Source organism: Elephas maximus, chromosome 3 (assembly GCF_024166365.1).
Source record: "Elephas maximus indicus isolate mEleMax1 chromosome 3, mEleMax1 primary haplotype, whole genome shotgun sequence".
Lineage (NCBI taxonomy): Eukaryota > Metazoa > Chordata > Mammalia > Proboscidea > Elephantidae > Elephas > Elephas maximus.
In genome coordinates this window covers 82,200,409-82,223,934 of record NC_064821.1, presented here as the reverse complement: position 1 = coordinate 82,223,934, position 23,526 = coordinate 82,200,409, and the positions used below count along the sequence as shown (strand labels likewise).

The 23,526-nt window shown below is 40.5% G+C and overlaps 2 protein-coding genes across 9 annotated transcripts in view; both read right to left on the bottom strand.

Annotated features, from left to right (window-relative positions):
• Nucleotides 1-23,036, bottom strand: part of ZNF684 (zinc finger protein 684) — a 28,408-nt gene extending 5,372 nt beyond the window's left edge. Inside the window, exons 1-4 of one of the 8 annotated variants that reach the window (XM_049878917.1) lie at nucleotides 10,251-10,598; nucleotides 7,870-8,129; nucleotides 4,756-4,794; nucleotides 825-951 (exon numbers count right to left, since the gene is read on the bottom strand). In XM_049878917.1, the coding sequence (XP_049734874.1) occupies nucleotides 825-951; nucleotides 4,756-4,770 (142 nt within the window). In that variant the 5' untranslated portion in view covers nucleotides 4,771-4,794; nucleotides 7,870-8,129; nucleotides 10,251-10,598. The other 7 variants (XM_049878922.1, XM_049878920.1, XM_049878919.1 and 4 more) reach the window with 7 other exon arrangements.
• EXO5 (exonuclease 5) lies at nucleotides 12,142-23,040 on the bottom strand. Its single transcript, XM_049878923.1, has 2 exons — nucleotides 22,950-23,040; nucleotides 12,142-19,301 (listed from the first exon to the last, which is right to left on the bottom strand). Exon 2 carries the CDS (start codon nucleotides 19,269-19,271, stop codon nucleotides 18,138-18,140), a length of 1,134 nt encoding a protein of 377 aa, XP_049734880.1. The 5' UTR covers nucleotides 19,272-19,301; nucleotides 22,950-23,040; the 3' UTR covers nucleotides 12,142-18,137.
• Between the last annotated feature and the right edge of the window lie 486 nt (nucleotides 23,041-23,526).

Below are 23,526 nucleotides of genomic sequence, written 5' to 3'. Positions count from 1 at the left end.
CAGTACAAGATGGATCCTGCCCGCAAAGGACTCTAGAAGAGAACCAGAGTACCTAACCAGGCTGTTACCTGGGCCAGGAAAAAAAAAAAACAGACCAAATACCTGACTCCATGGTAACATCAACTGGAACCCATTATACAAAAACAACACCATCCATCATATATTAGACATGTTTTTTCCCTGGTTCGCCTGCCCGTATTCTTGCACCTAAGCACTAAGTATATAAACCCACACCCTGTACTGCCCTGCACAGACCTTTATCTGGGTGACTCTCAGGACTACAGCTGTCCATCCTGAGAATCTTGGCATCGACCTTTGTCTGAATTGTTTAAGTTCCCTAATAAATCTATATCCAATCAATCTGGCCTTCTCTGCCTCTTTTTTCGAAATTCAACCTGTGCGCTTTGAAGCCACTCCTGCGCCAGTCTGGTGGGATACAACAATATAGCACCCAGCATACAGTAGGTGCTCAGTACGTGGTGGCTGTTATTTCAACCTCAGATCAAACCACTTATTAGGTGCCTATTCCACCTGTAGGTAAGGCTGATCATGGCCAAACGAGAGGGCAAAGGAAAATTCGTATTTTGCTCTTCATATCTGAATCTAGCTACTATTTTTATTTTACCTAGAATACTACCCCCTACAACGATGTGGAGGGAATTCTCCATCAGTTACAAAAAACAGGCTTTTCTCTCTCTTTTTTTTTTTTTTGGCTACAGCCAAATTTAATGCTTCTTCAGAATGCTCATAACTTTCAGAAGTCTTAAAGGAAAGACACTAGTAGTAGACTTTGAGTTATACTGAAAAATTACCCATTGCCTTACCCACTGAGATGAGGTTTCTAAAGTTTTCCAACATCACATCCCAATATAGGTTCCTCTGAGCACAATCAAGCAGCTGCCACTCCTCTGGGGTGAAGTCCACGGCCACATCCTGGAATGTCATCGATCCCTGTAACAGCACATTCATCTTCAAACTAAAGTGTGCATTACTAGGGGACTTGCAAGATAATCATGTTCGTTGTTGAGATTTTAGAAAGTTGTATTATGATTATTACTATACACTTGACTCAGACATAAACTTTGTGATAGAAACAAAGATCATATTAAAAATATCCAACCAGTGCCAGGACAATTCAGTGGGTGAAAGAATAGTCTTTTCCACAAATGGTGCTGGGACTAGTGTATATTCAGATGCAAAAGAATGAAGTTAAATCCCTACCTCATATCACATACAAAAATCAACAAAAAATGGACAAAAATAAATGGTAGAGCTAAAACTTTAAAACCCTTAGAAGAAAACATAAGAGTAAATATTTGTGACCTTGGATTAGGCAGTGGTTTCTTAGGTATCACAGAAAAAGCATAAGTGACAAGAAACAGGTAAATTGGACTTCAAAAGTTAAACTGAAAAAAAATTGGACTTTAAAAAGTTAAACTTTTGTCCTTCAAAGGACACCCTCAAGAAAATGAAAAGACAATCCACAGAATGGGAGAAAATATTTGCAAATCATATGTCTGACAAGACACTTGTATCTAGAATATATAAAGAACCCTTATAACTCAATGATAAAAAAGCAAATAACCCAATTAAAAAATGGGACAAGGATTTGATTAGACATTTCTCTAAAGAAGACATACTTATGGCCAAGATGTACATAAAAAGATGCTCAACATCATTAGTCATTAGGGAAATGCGAATCAAAACTACAATGAGATACAACTTCACACCCACAAGAAAGCTAAAATAAAAAAGACAAGAACAAGTACAGGCAAACATGGAGAAACTGGAACTCTTCTACATTGCTGGTGGGACTCTGAAATGGTGCAGCCATTTTGGAAAACAGTTTGGCAGTTTCTCAAAATGTTAAACAGAGTCACCATATGACCTAGCAATTTTACTCCTAAGGATATACCCAAGAGAATTAAAAACATACGTCCACAAAAAAAACCTGTACATAAATGTTCATAGCACAATTATTCATAGCCAAAAAGTAGAAACTACTTGGGTGTCCTTCAACCAAGGAATGGATAAACAAAATGTGTAATATCCATACAATGGAATATTATTAGGCTATAAAAAGGAATGAAGTACTGACACATGCTACCACATGGATGAAACTTGAAAATACTGTGGTGGGTGAGAGAAGCTAGTCACAAAAGACCACATATTGTATGATTCCATTTGTATGAAATGTCCATAATAGGCAAATTCACAGAAAAAGAAAGCAGGACTAGAGAAGGGGAAGATGGGGAGTTACTACTAGTGAGCATGGGATTTCTTTTTGGGGTGATGAAAATGTTCTGAAATTATATAGCAGTAACGACTGCACAACTCTGAATATACTGAAAACCACTGATGGGCACTTTAAATGGGTGAATTTTGTGGTGCGAATTATATCTCAATAAAGTTATTAAAAATATTGCTTATACATTCTTTATTCATTCACTCAAAATATTTAACGAGGACCTACTAGACACTGTTATCAGTGATACAAAAGGAATAAAATCATGACTGCTCTCAGAGATCTTACAATCAGACTCTACAAAGCAAATGTATAAGTGCAGTAAGACGTTATGAGGGCTATGAAAGATTTACATGCGACACCACATAAGCAAAATAAAACAGAAACACATGGATAATTTCTTTTTTACATGATAAAATATATCTTCGCAACCAAAAAGCCAGATCATGTTTAATGGATAAATATTTAGAGCACTAAAATTAAAATCATTTGACTACACGTCTACCACAAAAGAGACAGTTAAGACCATAAAGAGCAGCGATCAGCAAATTACAACCTATGAGCTGGCCACCTGTTTTTGTAAATAAAATGTTTCTGTAACACAGCCACACCCATTCATTTATTTCAGTTACAAGGGCAGTGCTAAGTAGTTGTAACAGATGGTGTATTGCCTTTAAACCTAAAATATTTACCATCTGGTTCTTTAAGAAAAAGTTTACCAACCCTTGGCATAGAGCCGAAAAGGTGACCAAGTAGGGTTTATCCCAGGAATGTATAGATAGTTCAAAACCAGGAAATGTATTAGGAATTCTCTGAACAGGTAGATTAAAGAAGTATATGATTTTATTAACAGGTAATAAAAAAAGTCATGAGAAAAAAATCCCAATTTATGAAAAAACACCTTTACAAGCTAAAAAAAATCCTTAACTTGATTTTTTAAAAATTTACCAGAATACGAGAAGAAACAAACATTGGAAGTATTCCCATTAAAATTGGTACCAGAAGAAGATTTTTAGCTAGCAATTATCATTCGAAATTGTAGTTACTGGAAGTCCTGGACACTGCAATAACACAAAAAAAAAAAAAAAAAGGGAAGAGGGAGCTATAGATATTGAACAGGAAGACACAAAACTCCATTTGAGAATACTTGACTGTCTACCTGGAAAATTTAAGAATCAACTAGAGACTCCTGGACCTAATTTCCTGGCTGGATAGGACATCAACACAGATAAATCCATACTCTTCTATAAACCAGAATTGCCAATTAAAAATATAATGAAGATAAAAAAGTCATTCTATTCTCAGTAACAACTTAAACCATATATAGGAATAAACATATCAAAAAACATACAAGAATTATAGTAATAAACCTATAGAACTGCAATGAGGAATTTATAAGAAAAACTAAATGGAGAGGACTCCAGCGAGTTACTGAAAAGTTATGAATTCTCTCCAAATTAATCTATAAGTTTAATACAATCATAGTAAAAATACCTAACAAGCTGCTTTTAAAATTGACGCGGAAGAGAAAATGCTCAAGAATAGCTGCCAATTTTGGAAAAGGCGTAAGATTTACCTACGGATCCAGGTGACATTAAAAAGGCTACGTACCTGGACTTAACAAAATGTGTTTATTTAGTGCTGCTTGGCACTATGTTCTCTACTTACTCTAAGAAAGTCATAGGAAACCCGATGTTATGTTTAATCACAGGGTTACTGCTGTGAATGTTGTTTCCAACATTATCTGTATAAAAAGCCATCAGAAGATATTTTCTTCAGAGGAATTATTTTGCTTTATCTCATGTACAATGCCAATACTTTTAACTGGTTGGGTATCCATTTTATATGATTGCCAGAATGCTCCTTAAAAGGAAGGATGGCGAGACTACGTCTCACATACTTTGGACATGTTACCAGGAGGGATCAGTCCCTGGAGAAGGACATCATGCTTGGTAAAGTAGAGGGTCAGCAAAAAAGAGGAAGACGCCCAACGAGATGGATTCACACAGTTGTTCCAACAATGGGCTCGAGCATAACAACGATTGCAAGGATGGCGCAGGACCAGGCAGTGTTTCGTTCTGTTGTACACAGGGTCACTATGAGTTGGAGCTGACTCGATGGCACCTAACAACAACAACAACAACAACAACAGGAAGACTGAGTACACATTTGCAGCTCGAATTATCCAACTATGGAAACCCTGGTGGCGTAGTGGTTAAGTGCTACAGCTGCTAACCAAAAGGTCAGCAGTTCGAATCCACCATGCACTCCTCGGGAACTCTACAGGGCAGTTCTTCTCTGTCCTGTAGGGTCGCTATGAGTCAGAATCAACTTGACAGCAACGGGCAATGTGCAAACCCTATGACCTGATATCAACATATCAATTTAAAAAATGTCCTGTTGGACCAAATCTTCTCATCAATCTACATTTTCCCTCATTATACATTTCCTTTTTATCATACGGGTTTTAGGGAGATTTAAGTGACTAAATGAATAGATGACTGCCTTACCTGGAAGTTGATCATTTTCTGCAGCTCTTGGACAGAGATCTATGAAAGTAGAAATGGGGAGGAGAATACAGAGACATGAAAAACCAGTACTAATGTAGAACCCTGCTCTATCAGACCAGAAGTACCCACACTGCAGCCTCAGAAAATGCCACCTAGTGGAAGAATGTCCTTTCAGTAAGTCAGAGAAGTCCATATTCTATAAGCACCACTATCTACCATGATTCCATTATGAATATATGGAACTTGGACAAGGGTGCTGTACATTTCTGTCCTACTGATCTAACAGCTAGTCATTAACTTTTGAATTAGTGATTTTCTTTCTTTCCCAGAAATTTGTCCTAAGGAAATAATAATGGATATGTCAAAAGACTAACAAAAAGCCTGGTCTCTGGAACTCAGTAGTTCTAGAAATTATTTCTTCCGGTAATTCTCTGGTCTCTGCACTGCAACTGGGATTTAAAAAAAAAAAAAAAAAACTCGTTGCTGTCTACTTGATTCCGACTCATAGTGACCCTATAGGACAGAGTAGAACTGCCCCATAGGGATTCCAAGGAGCAGTGAGTGGATTCAAACTACTGACCTTTTGGTTAATAGCTGAGCTCTTAACCACAAGAGATCTCAGAATAGGCTTTCCTGGGACTGTTGGATCCAAGGGCCCAGGAACAATTAATCTGGTTCCCTCTCTCTGGGAGCTCACTACCTCCTACAAGCCAAATTTGAGCTTTCTGAAGTTCTAACCAGCACTGCTGAGGTCAAAATGTACAAGAAGGGATCATAGCTTCAATTCAGTTTTCACTGGAATATATGCAGATACACCAAAACCAACACAATACACCAAAAGACCCTGAAAGAAATGACCACAAACTGAAATTTACTCTGCATTCATTGTGCAAATATTTCAAAAGGAGAATAAACCCAACTCTTTGTTTTAGGAAGAGTGCAATGACGTAAGAAACAATGAAATTTATCCAACACCCATTCCTGATAAAAACACTCAGCAAAATAGGAATAGAAAGGAAATTCCTGCACATAATAAAAGGCATTTATACAAAGCCAAGAACCAACATCATTCTAAACAGAGTCTGAAAGCGTTCCCCTTGAGAACGGGAACCAGACAAGCATGCCCTTTATCATCACTCTTATTCAACATTATGCTGGAGATCCTGGCCAGATCAACCAGGCAAGAAAAAGAAACTAAGGGCATCCACATTGGTACAGAAGAAGTAAAAATATCCCTATTCACAAATAAATACCATTTACAATAGCCCCCAAGAAGATAAAGTACTTAGGAATAAATCTAACCAGGGACGTAAAAGACCTATACAAAGAAAACTACAAAACATTACTGCAAGAAACCAAAAGAGACCTACTGCCTTAGTCTTCTAGTGCTGCTATAACAGAAATACCACAAATGGATGCCTTTAACAAGAGAAGTTTATTCTGTCACAGTCCAGTAGACTAGAAGTCTGAATTCAAGGCTCAGGCTCCAGGGGAAGGCTTTCTCTCTCTGCTGGCTCTGGAGGAAGGTCTTTGTCATCAGTCTTCCCTTGGTCTGGGAGCAACTCAGCGCAGGAACTTTAGGTCCAAAGTACGCACTCTGCTCCCCGTGTTGCTTTCTTGGTGGTATGAGGTCCCCATGTCTCTCTGCTTGCTTCTTTTACATCTCAAAGAGATTGGCTTAAGACACTATTTAATCTTGTATATCTCATCAATATAACTTCCACTAATCCATCTCATTTCATCATAGTAATAGGATTTACAATACATAGGGAAATCACATAAAATGGTGGACAACCACACAACACTGGGACTCATGGCCCAGCTAAGTTGACAGATACTTTTGGGGGATACAGTTCAATCCAGGACACCTACAAAAATGGAAAAACATACCATGCTCATGGATAGGAAGACTCAACATTGTAAAAATGTCAATTCTACCCAAAGCAATCTACAGATACAATGCAATCCTGATCCAAATTCCAATGGCATTTTTTAACAAGATAGAAAAACAAATCACTAACTTCATATGGAAAGGGAAGAGGCCCTGAATAAGTAATGCATTACTGAAGAAGAAGAACAAAGTGGGAGGCCTCACACAACCTGATTTTAGAATCTATTATATCACCACAGTAGCCAAAACAGCCTGGTATTGGTACAACAACAGATACACAGACCAACGGAACACAATTGAGAAAGCAGATGTAAATCCATCTACCTATGAGCAGCTGATATTTGACAAAGGTCCAGAGTCCATTAAATGGGGAAAAGACAGTCTCTTTAACAAACGGTGCTGGCATAACTGGATATCCATCTGCAAAAAAATGAAACAGGACCCATACCTCACACCACACACAAAAACCAACTCAAAATGGATCAAAGACCTAATTATAAAATCTAAAATGATAAAGATCATGGAAGAAAAAATAGGGACAATGCTAGGAGCCCTAATACATGGCATAAATAGTATACAAACCATAACTAAGAATGCACAAACACCAGAAGAGAAACTAGATACCTGGGAGTTCCTAAAATCAAACATTTATGCTCATCAAAGGACTTCACTAAAAGAGTAAAAAGAAAAAAACTTTGGCTATGACACATCCAATAAGGGTCTAATCTCTAAAATCTACAAGATACTGCAACATCTCACAACAAAAAGACAACCCAATTAAAAAATGAGCAAAGGATATGAATAGACACTTCACCAAAGAAGACATTCAGGCAACTAACAGACACATAAAGAAATGCTCACAATCATTATCCATTAGAGATATGCAAATCAAAACTACAATAAGATACCATCTGTCATATACTGAATTGTATCCCCTCAAAATATATGTCGACTTGGTGAGGCCGTGAATCTGGGAGTTGTATGGTTGTCCTCCATCTTGTGATTGTAATTTTTCTTTGTGTTGTAAATCCTAATTGCTGCCAGCAGGTTAATGAGGCAAGACTGGATCATGTTAAGGACGATTAGGTGAAATTTAACACCCTTGCTCAGGTCACATCCCTGATCCAATGTAAGGGGAGTTTCCCTGGGGTGTTGCCTGCACCACTGTTTATATTACAAGAGATAAAAGAAGAGGGAGGTGAACAGAGTCAGGGACTTCATACCACCAAGAAAGCAGTGCTGCAAGCACAGCGTGTCCTTTGGACCTGAGGTTCCTGGGTGGAGCTCCTTGTCCAGGCGAAGGCTGATAAGAAGGACTTCCTCTAGAGCCGACAGAGAGAGAAAGGCTTCCCCTTGAGCTTATGCCCTGAATTTGCACTTCTGTGACAAAAGGAATTTCTCTTTGTTAAAGCCATCCACTTGTGGTATTTCTGTTACAGCAGCACTAGATGACTGAGACCACCTCATCCCAACAAGGCTGGCACTAAAAAAAAAAAAAAAACCCACAAAATAACAAATGTTGGAGAGGTTGTGGAGAGGCTGGAACACTTATGCACTGCTGGTGGGAATGTAAAATGGTACAATCAGTTTGGAAAACAATTTGGCGCTTCCTTAAAAAGCTAGAAATAGAAGTACCATATGATCCAGGAATCTCACTCCTACGAATATATCCGAGAGAAATAAGAGCCGTCACATGAATAGATGTATGAACACGAATGTTAACTGCAGCATTGTTCACGATACCAAAAAGATGGAAGCAATCTTGGTGACCATCAACAGACAAATGGATAAACAAATTATGGTACATATACACAATGGAATACTATGCAACAATAAAGAACACGATGAATCTGTGAAACTCTCACAACATGGATGAATCTGGAGGGCGTTATGCTGAGTGAAATTAGTCAGTCGGAAAAGAACAAATATTGTATGAGACCACTATTATAAGAACTGAAAAAAAGGTTTAAACACAGAAAAAAGCATTCTTTGATGGGTGGGGAGAGAGGGGGAAAGAGAATTCACTAACCAGACAAGGATCAACTTTGGTGAAGGGAAGGACAACACATAATACAAGGAAAGTCAGCACAACTGGACTAAACCAAAAGCTAAGAAGTTTCCTGGACACATCCAAACACTTCGAGGGACAGAGTAGCTGGGGCTGGGGCCTGGAGACCACAGTTTTGGGAGACATCTAAATCAACTGGCATAACAAAGTTTATTAAGAAAATGTTCTGCATCCCACTTTGGTGAGTGGCAACTGGGGTCTTAAAAGCTTTCGGGCACCCATCTAAGATGCATCAATTGATCCCAACCCACTTGGAGCAAAGGAGAATGAAGAACACCAAAGACACAAGGAAAATATTAGCCCAAGACACTAAAGGACCACATAAACCAGACACTCCACCAGCCTGAGATCAAGAACTAAATGGTGCCTGGCTACCACCAATTAACACTCTGAGAGGAAACACAACGGAGGGTCCAGACTGAGTCAGAGACAAGTGCAAAGCAGAACTCAAATTCACCTAAAAAGACTAGATTTATTGGTCTGACAGAGACTGGAGGAACCCCCAAAGCTATGGCCCCCGGAACGCTCTGTTAACCCAGAACTGAAACCATTCCCGAAGCCCACTCTTCAGATAAAGATTAGACAGGCCTATAAAACAAAAAATAATACACGTGAGGAGTGTGCTTCTTAGTTCAATCAGGTACATGAGACCAAATGGGGCGGCTCCTCTCTGGAGGCAGGATGAGAAGCAGGAAGGGACAGGAACTGGACGAACAGACACAGGAACTTCCAGTGGAAACAGGGAGTGTGCTGCCACACTGTGAAGACTGCCAACTAATGTCACAAAACAGTATGTGTATAAATTTTTGTATGAGAACTTAACTAGAGCTGTGAACTTTCACCTAAACTACAATGAAAAAAAAAAGTTAGACAAAAACTCATCTGGATTTGAATCTCAGCTCTTCTACTTACTAGGCAAGTTGTATGCGTCTAGACAAGTAACTTCATCTCTCCATTTCAGTTAATTCTTATGAAAAATGGTGATAAATTAACTTCAGATGATTACTGTGAAAGTACCCTAAGAAGAGTGCATGACAGTTTCTCTCAAAATTCTGTCTTCCCCGCTCCCTTGAAATTGCTTAAAATTTCCCGTGGCAGACTCCAGTGGAGCCAATGGTGCTCTTGGAACCTGGAAAAGTAACGCTTTGATGCACAAACAGGATTCCTACACAGTGACCTTTACATACAAGGGCAAGAATGCAAACAGAGCCTGCTCTAGCCCCACCCGGGCTGTGGGTACTTGTCCAGTGCTAGTCGGAGCCCTGATCGTGTTTTCTCTTAAGTATTGCAGATTTGGACAGCCCCACACACCAAATCACGGGATCACCACATGTGAGTGTGTGAAGTTTTACCTTTGGCTTGTTAAATCCACAAACCGGTCTCCGCCTTTCTCCTCGCCCTTCCCTTCCGCTCCCAAGTCCCGCAGAATCATACCTGCCACCCTTTCGCCGCCAAACTCCCAGTTCTGGCACTAAGGCCGAGATCGGGTAACAGCGTCGCCCAACCCTGAAACTAGGGCCGTACCTTGGAACTCACCTCGCGCATCCCGCGTCTTAAGATTGCAGAATACCGAATACCTCCCCACTGCGCGTGTGCGGAAGTAACTGTTCACCGAGATTTCCAGACTCCTCCCGAATGTAAACCCACTACCGGGAAACTAAAACCAAACCCACTGCCGTCCAGTAAATTCGGACTCATAGCGACCCTATGGGACAAAGTAGAACCGCCCGATAGTTTCCAAAGAGCGCCTGGTGGATTCGAACTGCTGACCTCTTGATTAGCAGCCGTAGCCCTTACCCACTACGCCACCAGGGTCTCCACCGGGAGACTACATTTCCCATAAGACCTGTAGAGCTCATTTCCGGAAGGTGTCAGATGTTCCTCCTTTTGGGGGAGATTATCAGCTTAGTATCTCTGGTGTGCTCTGAGAGCCGCGCTCATTTTAAAAAGGGAAGTGTATACATAATTTTTTTGTTTAAAAGGTTATCAGAATGTATGCTGTTGTTAGGTGCTGTCAAATCAGTTCCGACCCTATGCAGAACAGAAGGGAACACTGCCCTCGACGAGGTGACCGCAACAATGAGCTCAAGCATAACGACTGATCAGAATGTATAAACCAAAAAACCCAAACCCACTGCCGTCAAGTCCATTCCGACTCATAGCGACCCTATAGGACAGAGTAGAACTGCCCGATAGTTTCTAGGGAAGCACCTGGCGGATTCGAACTGCTGACCTCTTGGTTAGCAGCGGTAGCACTTAACCACTACGCCACCAGTTTCCATCAGAATGTATACATACTAGAAAATTGAAACCACCTGTATGCTAAAAGAATATTTTACCCTTACCCAATATAGTTTCTTCTAGCAACGCACTAGTTTACGTCAGGGAGATGAAGAGGATCCGACCAAGAAGGCTGAGAAAGAATGATCCATAGGTACATGAAAAAATAGTTTGGATCTGCAAAACCAAGAAAAGAAAATGTTTCAAGGAGGAAAGAGTGATCACTGTATCAAATGTTGCTGATAGGCCAAGTAAGATGACAGCTAAGAATTTAGCAGTGTGGTCCCACCCAAGTGCAGCCTGTAGCACTTAACCACTAAGCCACCAGGGTTTCCAGCAGCATGGTAGTCACTGTTTATGTTGACTCAGGCAGTGTGGGTACAATAGTTGAAGTTTAGTAAAGTTTGATGAGTTTGGTTACTTGATAAGAGTTGGACGAAAGAATGGGGGAAGAAGATATGGGAGACGGCCGACAGACACACTTCTAAGACATTTTGCTTTTAAGATGAACAGAAAAATAAGGCTGTAATTGGGTATGGATTTGGTGTTGAGGGTTATTTTTTATTTAAAGGTGGAAGAAATTACAGCATGTTTGTATCCTAATTAAAATGATCTAGTAGAAAGAGAAATTTTGATAATAAGGGAAAGACAGGATAGTTTCAAGAGCAAGTCCTTGAGGAGAGAAGGGATGGATGGAACCCAGTACATAACTGGAGGGATTAGATCAAAGTAGAGAAGTATGCCTAATGTGCCTACCTTGGATCACAATGACTGATCTTAAAGGATGTTACCCTTGGAATACAGTGTTAAAATTCAAATTGATCAGCAGGAAAATAAACAATAGCAGTCACTCAGGATAGCAATGTTTCACAGAAACAGATGGCAGAGCAGACTGAGAATGTACTAGATTCCAAGGTATATATTCCACCACCCAATTAGAAATCATTAATGTATTTGTTATAGTTAACCCCATTGCTGTCAAGTTTCCAAGGAGCGCTGACCCTTTGGTTAGCAGCTGTAGTTCTTAACCACTATGCCACCAGGGATTTCTCGTTAAATATTTTAAATTTGTTGGGCTAAAAATTGTAAGCAAAACAATATACTTTTATTTAAAAAAAAATAGCCTGTCTGTTTAAACGGCTTTTGCAGCATAAATGAAAAATAAAATTAGATAATGAAAAAAAACAAAGTAGGAGCACGGACAATTTATCCACTGGAATAGAAGGGATGGCAGAGTACGTAGGTATAGATGCAGACAGGTGGACAGATTTGGTAGGAGAATGAGGACATCCTCTTCTGAGGGCTTCTATTTTCTCAGTGAAATAGGGAGCTGAACGTGAGGATAGGGAGGAGGTATTGGAGGTTTAAGGACAGAAAAGATACAAAATACTGTATTACACTGGTCGTGATACACACTTTTTTCATATTTCAACATCTGTGAAATTGCTATCTTACAAATGATCGTTTAGTTTAACTGGCAGCATTTTTTTCTTAGTGGTAACACAGATAATGATACATCTTATAAGCAATAGCATCTTAAAACCAAAGCCAAACCTGTTGCCGACAAGTCTCTTCCGACTCACGGCGACCTATAGGACAGAGCACATCCGCCCACAGGGTTTCCAAGGATGTAAATATGTACTATGTAGACTGCCATCTGTTTCTCCATGGAGTGGCTGGTGAGTTAGAACCACCAACCTACTGGCTGGCAGTTGAGCACTTAACCACTTCGCTACCAGGTCTTCTGATAGTATCCTAGATTCTATAAAATGTTAGTAATTTAGGAATGTGAGAGAATTTGCTAGCATTTTCAATGTCATAAAGATATTTATCTGCAATCTTGAAAAAATCCTTTCTCGACTTATGGCCCACTCCAGCAATTGCTCCATTTCTCAGCATTGCTTCACAGAAAACTTTCTCTAAGGAGTTGCTTATTGTTGCTGCCTATATTTACCCACTTCCAATTCTCTCCTCAAACCCCTCCAACTGGGCTTCTTGGTGCTAACTACTCTCCTGACACTTTTGTCAATTTATCAATGAAATTCTACGTGGACTTTCTTTGTCCTCATCATATTTCACCTCAGCGGCATTCAACAAAATTGAAATACTTCCTTCTCTTTGCTTCTAAAACGTCTCATGTAGCTAGTTTCTCCCATATCATTTAAACTGTTTCTGTTTTCTTTACTAAACACAATTCCTCTATTGTACCTCCAATGTTGGAATGCTCAAGGGCTCGGCCTTGAGCCTTTTATAAATTTCTCTAAATGATCTCATTCAGTTCCACTGCTTTAAATACCCATTGTATGTTGCTGTTGTTCTTGTTGTTAGGTGATGTTGAGTCGGTTCCAACTCATAGAGATCCTATGCACAACAGAACGAAACACTGCTAGGTCCTGCACCATCCTGATGATTGTTATGCTTGAGCCCGTTGTTGCAGCCACTAGATCAATCCATCTCCTTGAGGGTCTTCCTCTTTTTTGCTGACCCTCCACTTTACCAAGCATGATGTCCTTCTCTAAGGACTGGTCCCTCCTGATAACACATTCAAAGTATGTGAGATGCAGTCTCCTTCTAAGGAGCATTGTGGCTGTACTTCTTCCAGGACAGATTTGTTCATTCTTTTGGCAGTCCATAGTATATTCAACATTCTTCGCCAAGACCACAACTCAAAGGCATCAATTCTTCCTCGGTCTTCCTTATTCACTGTCTGGCATTCATATGCCTATGAGGTTATTGAAAACACAATGGCTTGGGTCAGGTCAGGTGCACCTTAGTCTTCAAGGGGGTATCTTTGCTTTTCAACACTTTAAAGAAATCTTTTGCAACACATTTGCCCAATGCAATGTGTCCTTTGATTTTTTAAATTTTTATTGTGCTTTAAGTGAAAGTTTACAAATCGAGTCCATTTCTCATACAAAAATTTATATACACCTTGCTATATACTCCTAGTTGCTCTCCCCGGGACAGCACACTCCTCCTTCTTTTCACCCTCTATTTTTGTGTGCATTCAGTCAGCTTCTGACCCCCTCTGTCCTCTCATCTCCCCTCCAGACAGGAGCTGCCCACATAGTCTCATGTCTACATGACCCAGGCAGCTCACTCCTCACCAGTATCATTTTCTATCCCACAGTCCAGTCCAATCCCTGTCTGAAGAGCTGGCTTTGGGAACGGTTCCTGTCTTGGGCTAGCAGAAGGTTCCAGGGACCATGACCTCTGGGGTCCTTCCAGTCTCAGTCAGACCATCAAATCTGGTCCTTTTATGAGAATTTGAGGTCTGCATCCCACTGCTCTCCTGCTCCCACAGGGGTTCTCTGTTGTGTTCCCTGTCGGGGCAGTCATCGGTTGTAGCCAGGTACCATCTAGTTCTTCTGGTCTCAGACTGATGTAGTCTCTGGTTTATGTGGCCTTCCTTTGATTTTTCTTTTTTATAATTTTTATTGTGCTTTAAGTGAAAGTTTACAAATCAAGTCAGTCTCTCACACAAAAACCCATATACACCTTACTACACACTCCCAACTACTCTCCCCCTAATAAGACAGCCACTCTCTCCCTCCACTCTCTTTTCGTGTCCGTTTCGCCAGCTTCTAACCCCCTTCACCCTCTCATCTGCCCTCCAGGCAGGAGATGCCAACATAGTCTCAAGTGTCCACCTGATCCAAGAAGCTCACTCCTCACCAGCATCCCTCTCCAACCCATTGTCCAGTCCAATCCATGTCTGAAGAGTTGGCTTCAGAAATGGTTCCTGTCCTGGGCCAAGAGAAGGTCTGGGGGCCATGACCACCGGGGTCCTTTCCTTTGATTTCTTGACTGCTGCTTCCATAGGTGTTGGCTGTGGATCTAGATAGAATGAAATCCTTCACAACTTCAATCTTCTCTCTGTTTATCATGATGTTGTTTATTGGTCCAGTTGTGAGGATTTTTGTTTTGAGGTGTAATCCATACTGAAGACTGTGGTCTTTAATCTTCATCAGTGCTTCAAGACTTCTTCACTTTCAGCAAGCAAGGTTGTGCCATCTGCATATTGCAGGTTGTTAATGAGTGTTCCTTCAATCCTGATGGCGTGTTATTCTTCACACAGTCCAGCTTCTTGGATTATTTGCTCCACATACAGATTGAATAAGTATGCTGAAAGGATACAATCCTGACGCACACCCTTCCTGTCTTTAAAGCAAGCAGTATCCCCTTGTTCTGTTCAAATGACTGTCCCTTGATCTATGTACATGTTCTGCCTCACGGGCACCGTTAAGTGTTCTGGAATTCCCATTCTTCAAAATGTTATTCATAATTTCTTATGATCTACACAGTGGAATGCCTTTGCATAATAAATAAAACACAGGTAAACATCTTTCTGGTATTCTCTGCTTTCAGCCAGGATCCATTTGACCTCAGCAATGATATCCCTCATTCCACATCGTCTTCTGAATCCGACTTGAATTTCTGGCAGTTCCCTGTTGATGTACTGCCACAAAATTTTACTTGCATGTGATATTAATGATATTGTTTGATAATTTCCACGTTTGGTTGGATCACCTTTTTGGGGAACAGGCGTAAATATGGGTATCTTCCTGTCAGTTGGCCAGGTAGTTGTCTTTCAATTTTCTCAGCATAAGTGAGTGAGCACTTCCAGCACTGCATCTGTTGAACATCTCAGTTGGTATTCCATCAATTCCTGGAACCTAGTTTTTCACCAATGTCTTCAGTGTAGCTTGGACTTCTTCCTTCACTACCATCAGTTCTTGATCATATGCTATCTCCTGAAATGATTAGACGTCAACCAATTCTTGTTTGTCCAGTAATCCTGTGTACTTCTTCAATCTCCTTTGAGCAGTTTAGACACAGAAGCAAGGAAGCACAGATGGCGGAAGATGCCATGCTATAAGAAGATCCCTAAGGAATCAAGGAACAGAAGCTGAAAACAGGTAAGGACTTCCCCCAGAGCCAACAGAAAGAGAAGGCCTTCCCCTAAAGCTAGTGCCCTGAATTTGGACTTCTAGTCTCAAAAACTATGAGAAAATAAGCTTCTGTTTGTTAAAGCCACCACTTATGGCTTCCGTTATAGTAGCACTAGATAACTAAGATGGAGCCCTGGTGGCGCAGTGGTTAATAATGATGACTGCTACCCAAAAGGTTGGCAGTTGGAATCCACCGGCCACTCCTCCTTGGAAACCCTATGAGGCAGTTCTACTCTGTCACATAGGGTCGCTATGAGTCAGAATCGACTTGATGGCAATGGGTTAGATAACTAAAACAGTTTGCATTTTTTATAAATTCTTGAATTTAAAGTATATTTTTATTCAGTAAAGTATACAAATTTTAAGGGTACAGCTCAGTTTTCTACACAGTGAACACACCCATGTTATCACCACGAAGTTTAAATTATATTACCAGCATCTTGGTAGCCTCCCTTTTACTGCTCAATCATAACCCTTCTCAAAAGTGACCGTTATTCTATTACAATAACAGACTATTTTGCCGGTTTTTGAAGCCTAGAATAATACAGTTCAGGAAGTTTAATAGCAGCAAGAAAATTTTACAGCAGAATGATTAAGACCACAGCACTGCAGTCAAGACATATCCAGGCTGGAGTCTACCACTTTTGAACTGCGGGACCCTCCCAAGTCTCGGTTGTCACTGGGGTTAATTAATGGCTACACAGATTTAATCACAAAGTGTTTAGCACAGGGCCTGGTACACAACAATCAGTAAATCAGAGTGTTATTACATGATTTCCAATGTCCTTTAGAGTATGCATAGCTTGGAAGACCTCCAGAGGTAACTTACTGTACCTTCTATATATACTCAGGGTTTACCAACTCATGTGTAACAAGAGTCACATCAACAATATTCTGGCTCGACATTCTTCTGGCTCTTGACATTCCAATTAATAAAGAAAACTCCACCCGTGCCAGCTCCCCTGCCCCTCCATCTACTTCTGCGAATTTTCCAATAGATGTCTCCGTGCCCAAGTCCTTACCTTCCAGGTGGTATTCATATAATTCTTTCCTCTGGCCCCTTTGGTGAGGTTTGTAGCTAAGGGCTCTACTGTCTTCTAAGAGGCATCGTGATTCCTCTCCACTACCTTTATAATTTCCTTAAGAATTTTTTTTTTCACATTATAAAAAGGGTATCATGTTGTATGTAATCTTTTGGAACTTATTTTTTTCACTTAATATTGTATTGCTAAGATTCATCCATATAGTTGTGTCATCGTAGCTCATTTGTTTTGGCTGCTGTACCACATCACCCATTCTTCTGATGACGGACACCTGAGTAGCTCCTAGGTTTTTGCTATTACAAAAGCATTATAATGTATATTCTTGCCTATATTTCTTGTTGTACATATAAAGGTTTCTCTGAGTATATACCTAGGAGTGGTACTGCTAGATTGTACAGCATGTAAATGTTCAACTTTACATGCTATCTTACATTCATGTATTTTTCATATCTAATATTTTTACTTTAAAATTTCCTGTTACTGCTTCAGTTTTGCTTATCTCTTTGAGAATACTTATTTATTTAAATTCTTGGTCTACCCATTACACTAATTCTGCTTGAGAAGTCGCCAAGAGTCAGAGCTGACTCAACAGCTACTAACAACGAGAAATGATTTAAAATCTGGATAATATACACACAGTTCCTTAGAGTGGTCATTTCTGAAGGGTTGACATTATGGAAAAACAAAACATCAGTTCAACTGTCCTGGTCATTGTTCATTTTATTCTATAAAATATAGAAAACCTTGATTGAGGAAAAATAGGGATCATTTTTGAAGGGCTGAGATTATGAAAAAAAAACATCAGTTCAACTGTTCTGGACAGCATTTCATTATAAAAATATAGAAAACCTTGACTGAGGAAAAATAGAGAAGGGAATTATTAAATACCAATTTTCTCAGGAAAGCAGTATTTGCTGAATGATATTTTTGCTCTGGCCATGATGAATATCTGTCTTCTTGGCAATCCATAGCAAAGCTTCAGGGAGATCTCTCCCACTCATCCCTGAGCCTTGGTCCAAGATTTGAGTATGATTTCAGGTTGAGGAAATAGGAAAATAAGCAAAATAAAAACACTCTTCATGAAAGCCAAGCCCAGACACTGATCCTTTTACTCTGCCGAATACACAAGGAACAGGATCAAATTGCCTTCAATAACTTCCGTTCATTTGTGTGTTTTTTTTTTTGGCTTTGGGCTCCAGCGTAGAGCTGGACACCCAACCACCCTTCCTCCACTCACAGATGTCTATGTAGTCGCAGGTGCGGCACTTCCAAGCCTCCTCCACATCAACCCCCTGAGGTTCTCGGTGCCCCATCCAGTAGGCCACGTAGTGCTGCACCTTGCCTCTCATCTCCTTCTCTTCAAAGGCAACAATCTCTGTACCCAGCACAGTAGCAGTCTCTTGGTGGATATATTCAATCTTCAGGATGTCAATGACCGGAAGATCAGACAGTGTCAGAGACAAAAATACCAGCTCCATCAGGTCACCTAACGACTTCACAGAGAAGCCTCCCTGTTGAGCATGCCTCAGGACTGAGGGACCCAGTGGCTTTTCTGGACACAATTTTGTATGGTGGATTAGGCTAGCAGGGGTCATTTTCCCTTTTACCATGGCATCAAAGATATATTTATATAGGCTGACTTGAAAACCGTCTTTCTTTTTCTGAGCTTCCACAGGGAGCACAGGATGCTTCCGTGTCTTGAGTTCAGCCAGTTCCAGCTCCCCCTTGGCGGTATAGTGCAGCTCATCAATCACCCCAACAAGAAGCACACCCTCCACTTCCCCGAACACCGGAAACTCTCTGATGCGCCCCTCTGACTGCAGCGTAGGAACCATTGATAGTATATTGAGAAACTTTATTGCCCAAGCATCTTCTTTAGTGGTGATGGGGATAGTCACAAGATCTTGAACTTCTAGTTCTTTAGCTAGGTGGATGCTAGCACCAGTGTCCAAAAGAGTTGCTTTCTCAGGTGTCGAGAAGCCAGGAAACTCCTTCCCATAGACCATTTGCTGTTCACACCAGTTCTGGGTAGATAGGTCAGTGACATATAAGTACTTAAAATGGAATCGCTCCATGGGTGATGAGACATCCAATCCTCTTTTCCATTTCTGTAAGCTTATAGACTTTCTATCCGTCCCTGAGCATTCAGAAGAAGGGCCAGGCTTGCTAAGTGAAGCATCTGACACTTCGGTATCTTCCAGGTCCAGGAACTCTGAGTCACTCAGGTCTGAGAACCCTGAGGCCTCTGCTGACACCTTCTCCTCTTCACCAGTCTCTGCCATGGCACAACTCTGGATAGGGCAAGGTACGTCCTACATAACAGGTTAAAAAGAATGTATTATACAAATAAAAAATTTCTCAAAAGCACATTCAAATACCAAGGAGGTAAAAAAGGATCGTGGCTAGTTATTTATAAGGCTTTGTAGAAGCTTCTTTACTTATAAGCAATTAGTAATGCCATAGAGTTACAACTCTATAGAGTTAACTATAGAGTTACAATAGGATGGCTTCTGTTATTCATAAGAGGCCCTAGGTGGCATAAATGGTTTGTGCTTTACTAAACTAAAAATTGGCAGTTTGAACCCACCCAACAGAACGGTGGAAGAAAGACCGGGCGATCTAATTCCGTAAAGACTACAGTGAAGAAATCCCTATTGAGAAGTTCTACTCTGAAACACATGGGATGCCATGAGTTTGAATTGACTCAATGGCAATAAGGTTGGTGTTTCTGTTTTATCTTGTATTAGTGTTATCCATATATTCCCAGGTGAAAGAAGTTTAAGTAGAAAAATAGTTATATTCCTCAATCAGACACTAACATACCATGTAACTTCAACCGAATTACCTTGTCGTTGTTGTTAGGTGCCACTGAATCGGTTCTGACTCATAACAACCCACCCACAAAAAAACATACCGCCGCCTGGTCTTGCCATCCTTACAATCATTATTATGCTTGAGCCCACTGTTGCAGCCACTGTGTCAATCCAGCTTGTTGAGGGTCTTCCTCTTTTCTGTTGACCCTCTACTCTACCAAGCATGATGTCCTTCTCCAGGAACTAGTCCCTCGTGATAACATGCCTAAAGTATGTGAGACAAAGTCTCACCATCCTTGCCAAGAAGCATTCTGGCTATAGTTCTTCGAAGACAGATTTGTTTATTCTTCTGGCATTTCATGGTATATTCAATATTCTTCCCCAACATCATAATTCAAAGGCATCAATTCTTCAGTCTTCCTTATTGTCCAGCTTTCACATGCATATGAGGTGAATGAAAACTCCGTGACTTATGTCAGGTGCACCATAATTCTTAAAAGTGACATCTTTGCTTTTTAAAACTTTAAGGAGATATTTTGCAGCAGATTTGCCCAAAGCAATGTGTCATTTGATTTTTTGACTGCTGCTTCCATGGGCGTTGATTATGGATACAAGTGAAGTGAAATCCTTTACAACTTCAATATTTTCTCTATTTATCACGATGTTGCTTATTGGTAGAGTCGTGAGGGTTTTTCTTTACGTTGAGGTGCAATCCATACTAAAGGCTGTGGTCTTTGACCTTCATTAGTAAGAGCTGCAAACTCTCTTTACTTTCAGCAAGCAAGGTTGTGTCATCTGCATGTTGCAGGTTGTTAATGAGTCTTCCTCCAATCCTGATGCCATGTTCTTCTTCACAGAGTCCAGCTTCTTGGGTTATTTTCCCAGCATACAGATTAAATAAGTATGGTGAGAGGATACAACCCTAACACACACCTTTCCTGACTTTAAACCACACAGTATCTACCCCCTTGTTCTGTTCAAACGACTGCCTATTGGTCTAAGAAGAGGTTCCTCATGAGCACAACTGAGTGTCCTAGAATTCTCATTCTTTGCGATGTTACCCATAATTTGTTATGATCCATAATTTGTTATGATCCACACAGTTAAATGCCTTTGCATAGTCAATAAAACACAAGTAAACATCTCTGAAGTTGTCAAGGATTTCATTTCACTTGGATCCACAATCAACACCCATGGAAGCAACAGTCAAGAAATCAAAAGATGCACTGCACTGGGAAAATCTGCTGCAAAAGACCTCTTTAAAGTGTTTGAAAGAAAAGATGTCACCTTGAAGACTAAGGAGCGCCTGACCCAAGCAATGGTATTTTCAATCACCTTCTATGCACGCAACAGCTGGACAATGAATAAGGAAGACCGAAGAATAAGAGACACCTTTTTTCAATTATGTTGTTAGTGAAGAATACTGATTATACCATGGAATGCCAAAAGAACAGACAAATCTGTCTTGAAAGGAGTACAGCCAGAATACTCCTTAGAGGCAAGGATGGTGAGACTACGTCTCACATACTTTGGACATGTTATCAGGAGGCATCAGTCCCTGGATAAGGACATCATGCTTGGTAAAGCAGAGGATCACTGAAAAAGAGGAAGACCCTCAACGAGATGGACTGACACAGTGGCTCTAACAACAGGCTCAAGTATAGCAACATTTGTGAGTGGTGCAGAACCTGGCAGTGTTTCGTGCTATTGTACATAGGTTGCTTTGAATCAGAACCGACTTGATGGCACCGAACAATGAAGCCACGTGTGGCTATTTAAACGTACATTAAATAAATTTAAAACTTACTTCCTCAGTCACACTAGCCACAATTCAAATGCTTTGTAATCACATGTGGCTAGTAGATACCATATTGGACAGCACAAATGCAGAACATTTTTCCCATCACAAAAAGTTCTATTGGACAACATTGACTTAAATAATTTCATGTGTATGTATTTACTCCCCAAGAGAGAGTAAGTTCCTGAAAAGTACAGACTTTCTACTTGTTTTGCATACAATATCAAAAATATGATAGCCCTGAACAGGTAAAGGAGGCCTCGTTGCCCAGTGGTTAAGTGCAATGGCTGCTAACCAAAAGTTCAGCAGTTCAAATCCACCAGCTGCTTCTTGGAAACCCTATGGGGCAGTTATACTCTGTACTACAGGGTTGCTATGAGTCTTTTTTTTTAAACAGGTAAAAGTGAAATGTCTTATGGAGAAGACACTTAGAGGTACATTCCCATGGAATTATTTCTATAAAAGAAGTAAACAAATATCCTACGGACGGACAATTAAGATACAGATGAGTGGCCTGGATTTTCCTATGAGAAAAAATTTCAGGAGAAAATAGAGAACATAATGCAGTGCATGGTGTCCCCAAATGTCATTTGTATCTCTTGGATACATGCAATGATTACACACGGTACCATTGACCAATATTTTTTAAATTTTAATAGCTATATATTAGCTATATGTTATTCTAAGATACATCTAAATGTTTTTATTTAGGTCCATCAAATGCATAATTTCATAGATACTGTTTCTTAGGACAAGTTTGATTTTTAAAGAGATGTAAGCAAAAAAGAAAAAAATATGAGAATAACAATACAAGTAGTATATAGGTTTGACAAAAATCGTTGGGTGGCAAGTGGATGAGATGTTTGGGAAACACTGGCATACTGTCCAATTTGGGAGTCCTTTTTTATAGGCGTAGTGGTTAAGAGCTACAGCTGCTAACCAACAGGCTGACAGTTCGAATCCACCAGGCGCTCCTTGGAAACTCTATGGGGCAGTTCTACTCTGTCCTATAGGGTCGCTGTGAGTCGGAATCGATTCGATGGCAACAGGTTTGGTTTTTTTTGGTTTATAGCTCTGGATTCTGATCAGAATCCTTACTCGTGCAGTAGTTACCTGCCTTTCGCGTAATCTAGAGCGAGTTTTCAGTTTTCCTCAGGCTACACATCTTTAAAATGAGGGTACTCCTTCCTACTCTACTCAGCTACCAAAAGAATCAAGTGATAATATGTAATACCTATATTAGCATTTAATATATGTAGATCTCCTTCCCCTTCCCAAGGAAAAGATAAGATGGTGTATCCATTCCCTCTGACAGATAAAAGTTTAAAAAAAAAGAAACTCCTACTCACCTGAGACTTAGTTTATCTTCCTCCTTAGGGGGAAGGGCAGAAGGCTGAGATGACAACGCTAGGGGACAACAAACAAGCTCTGAGAGCCTAAATCTTCATCGAGGCACCCAGGCTAGCAACTCTGGGCCTTGCTATGGTAGGACAAAGACTTTTGGTCTTTTCTCACATGAACCGTTCTCTCACGCTGTGTTGTTTCCTCCTCTCGTTCCGCACTACACAAACTGCAGCTCACTCCAGATTCTAGGTAACGCTCCCTTGTCTCCTGGGCCAAATTTTCCATGACTTCGTCGTTTTCCCCACACCTTGTTTACAGTCAGCTGATCCGAACCTTGCTCCCTGAAAGTAAAAGGGTAAAAAAATAACTGAGGTTCCCCCCGGGGCTACGATATCAGTTTCCTCTTCCAGTTCCAGCCCTACCCCACAAGCTTAGGCAGAACACCTCAGGTCAGAGGGTGTTTTCTGTTTTATGGGTTCCTGTGGCCTGTGGAACTGCCACTACCTTCACACTCAACATCCTATTCGGTGAATCCCACACTAGTGGGCTCTGAGTTTCCCGTCAGCGGGAACCTTCACTCCG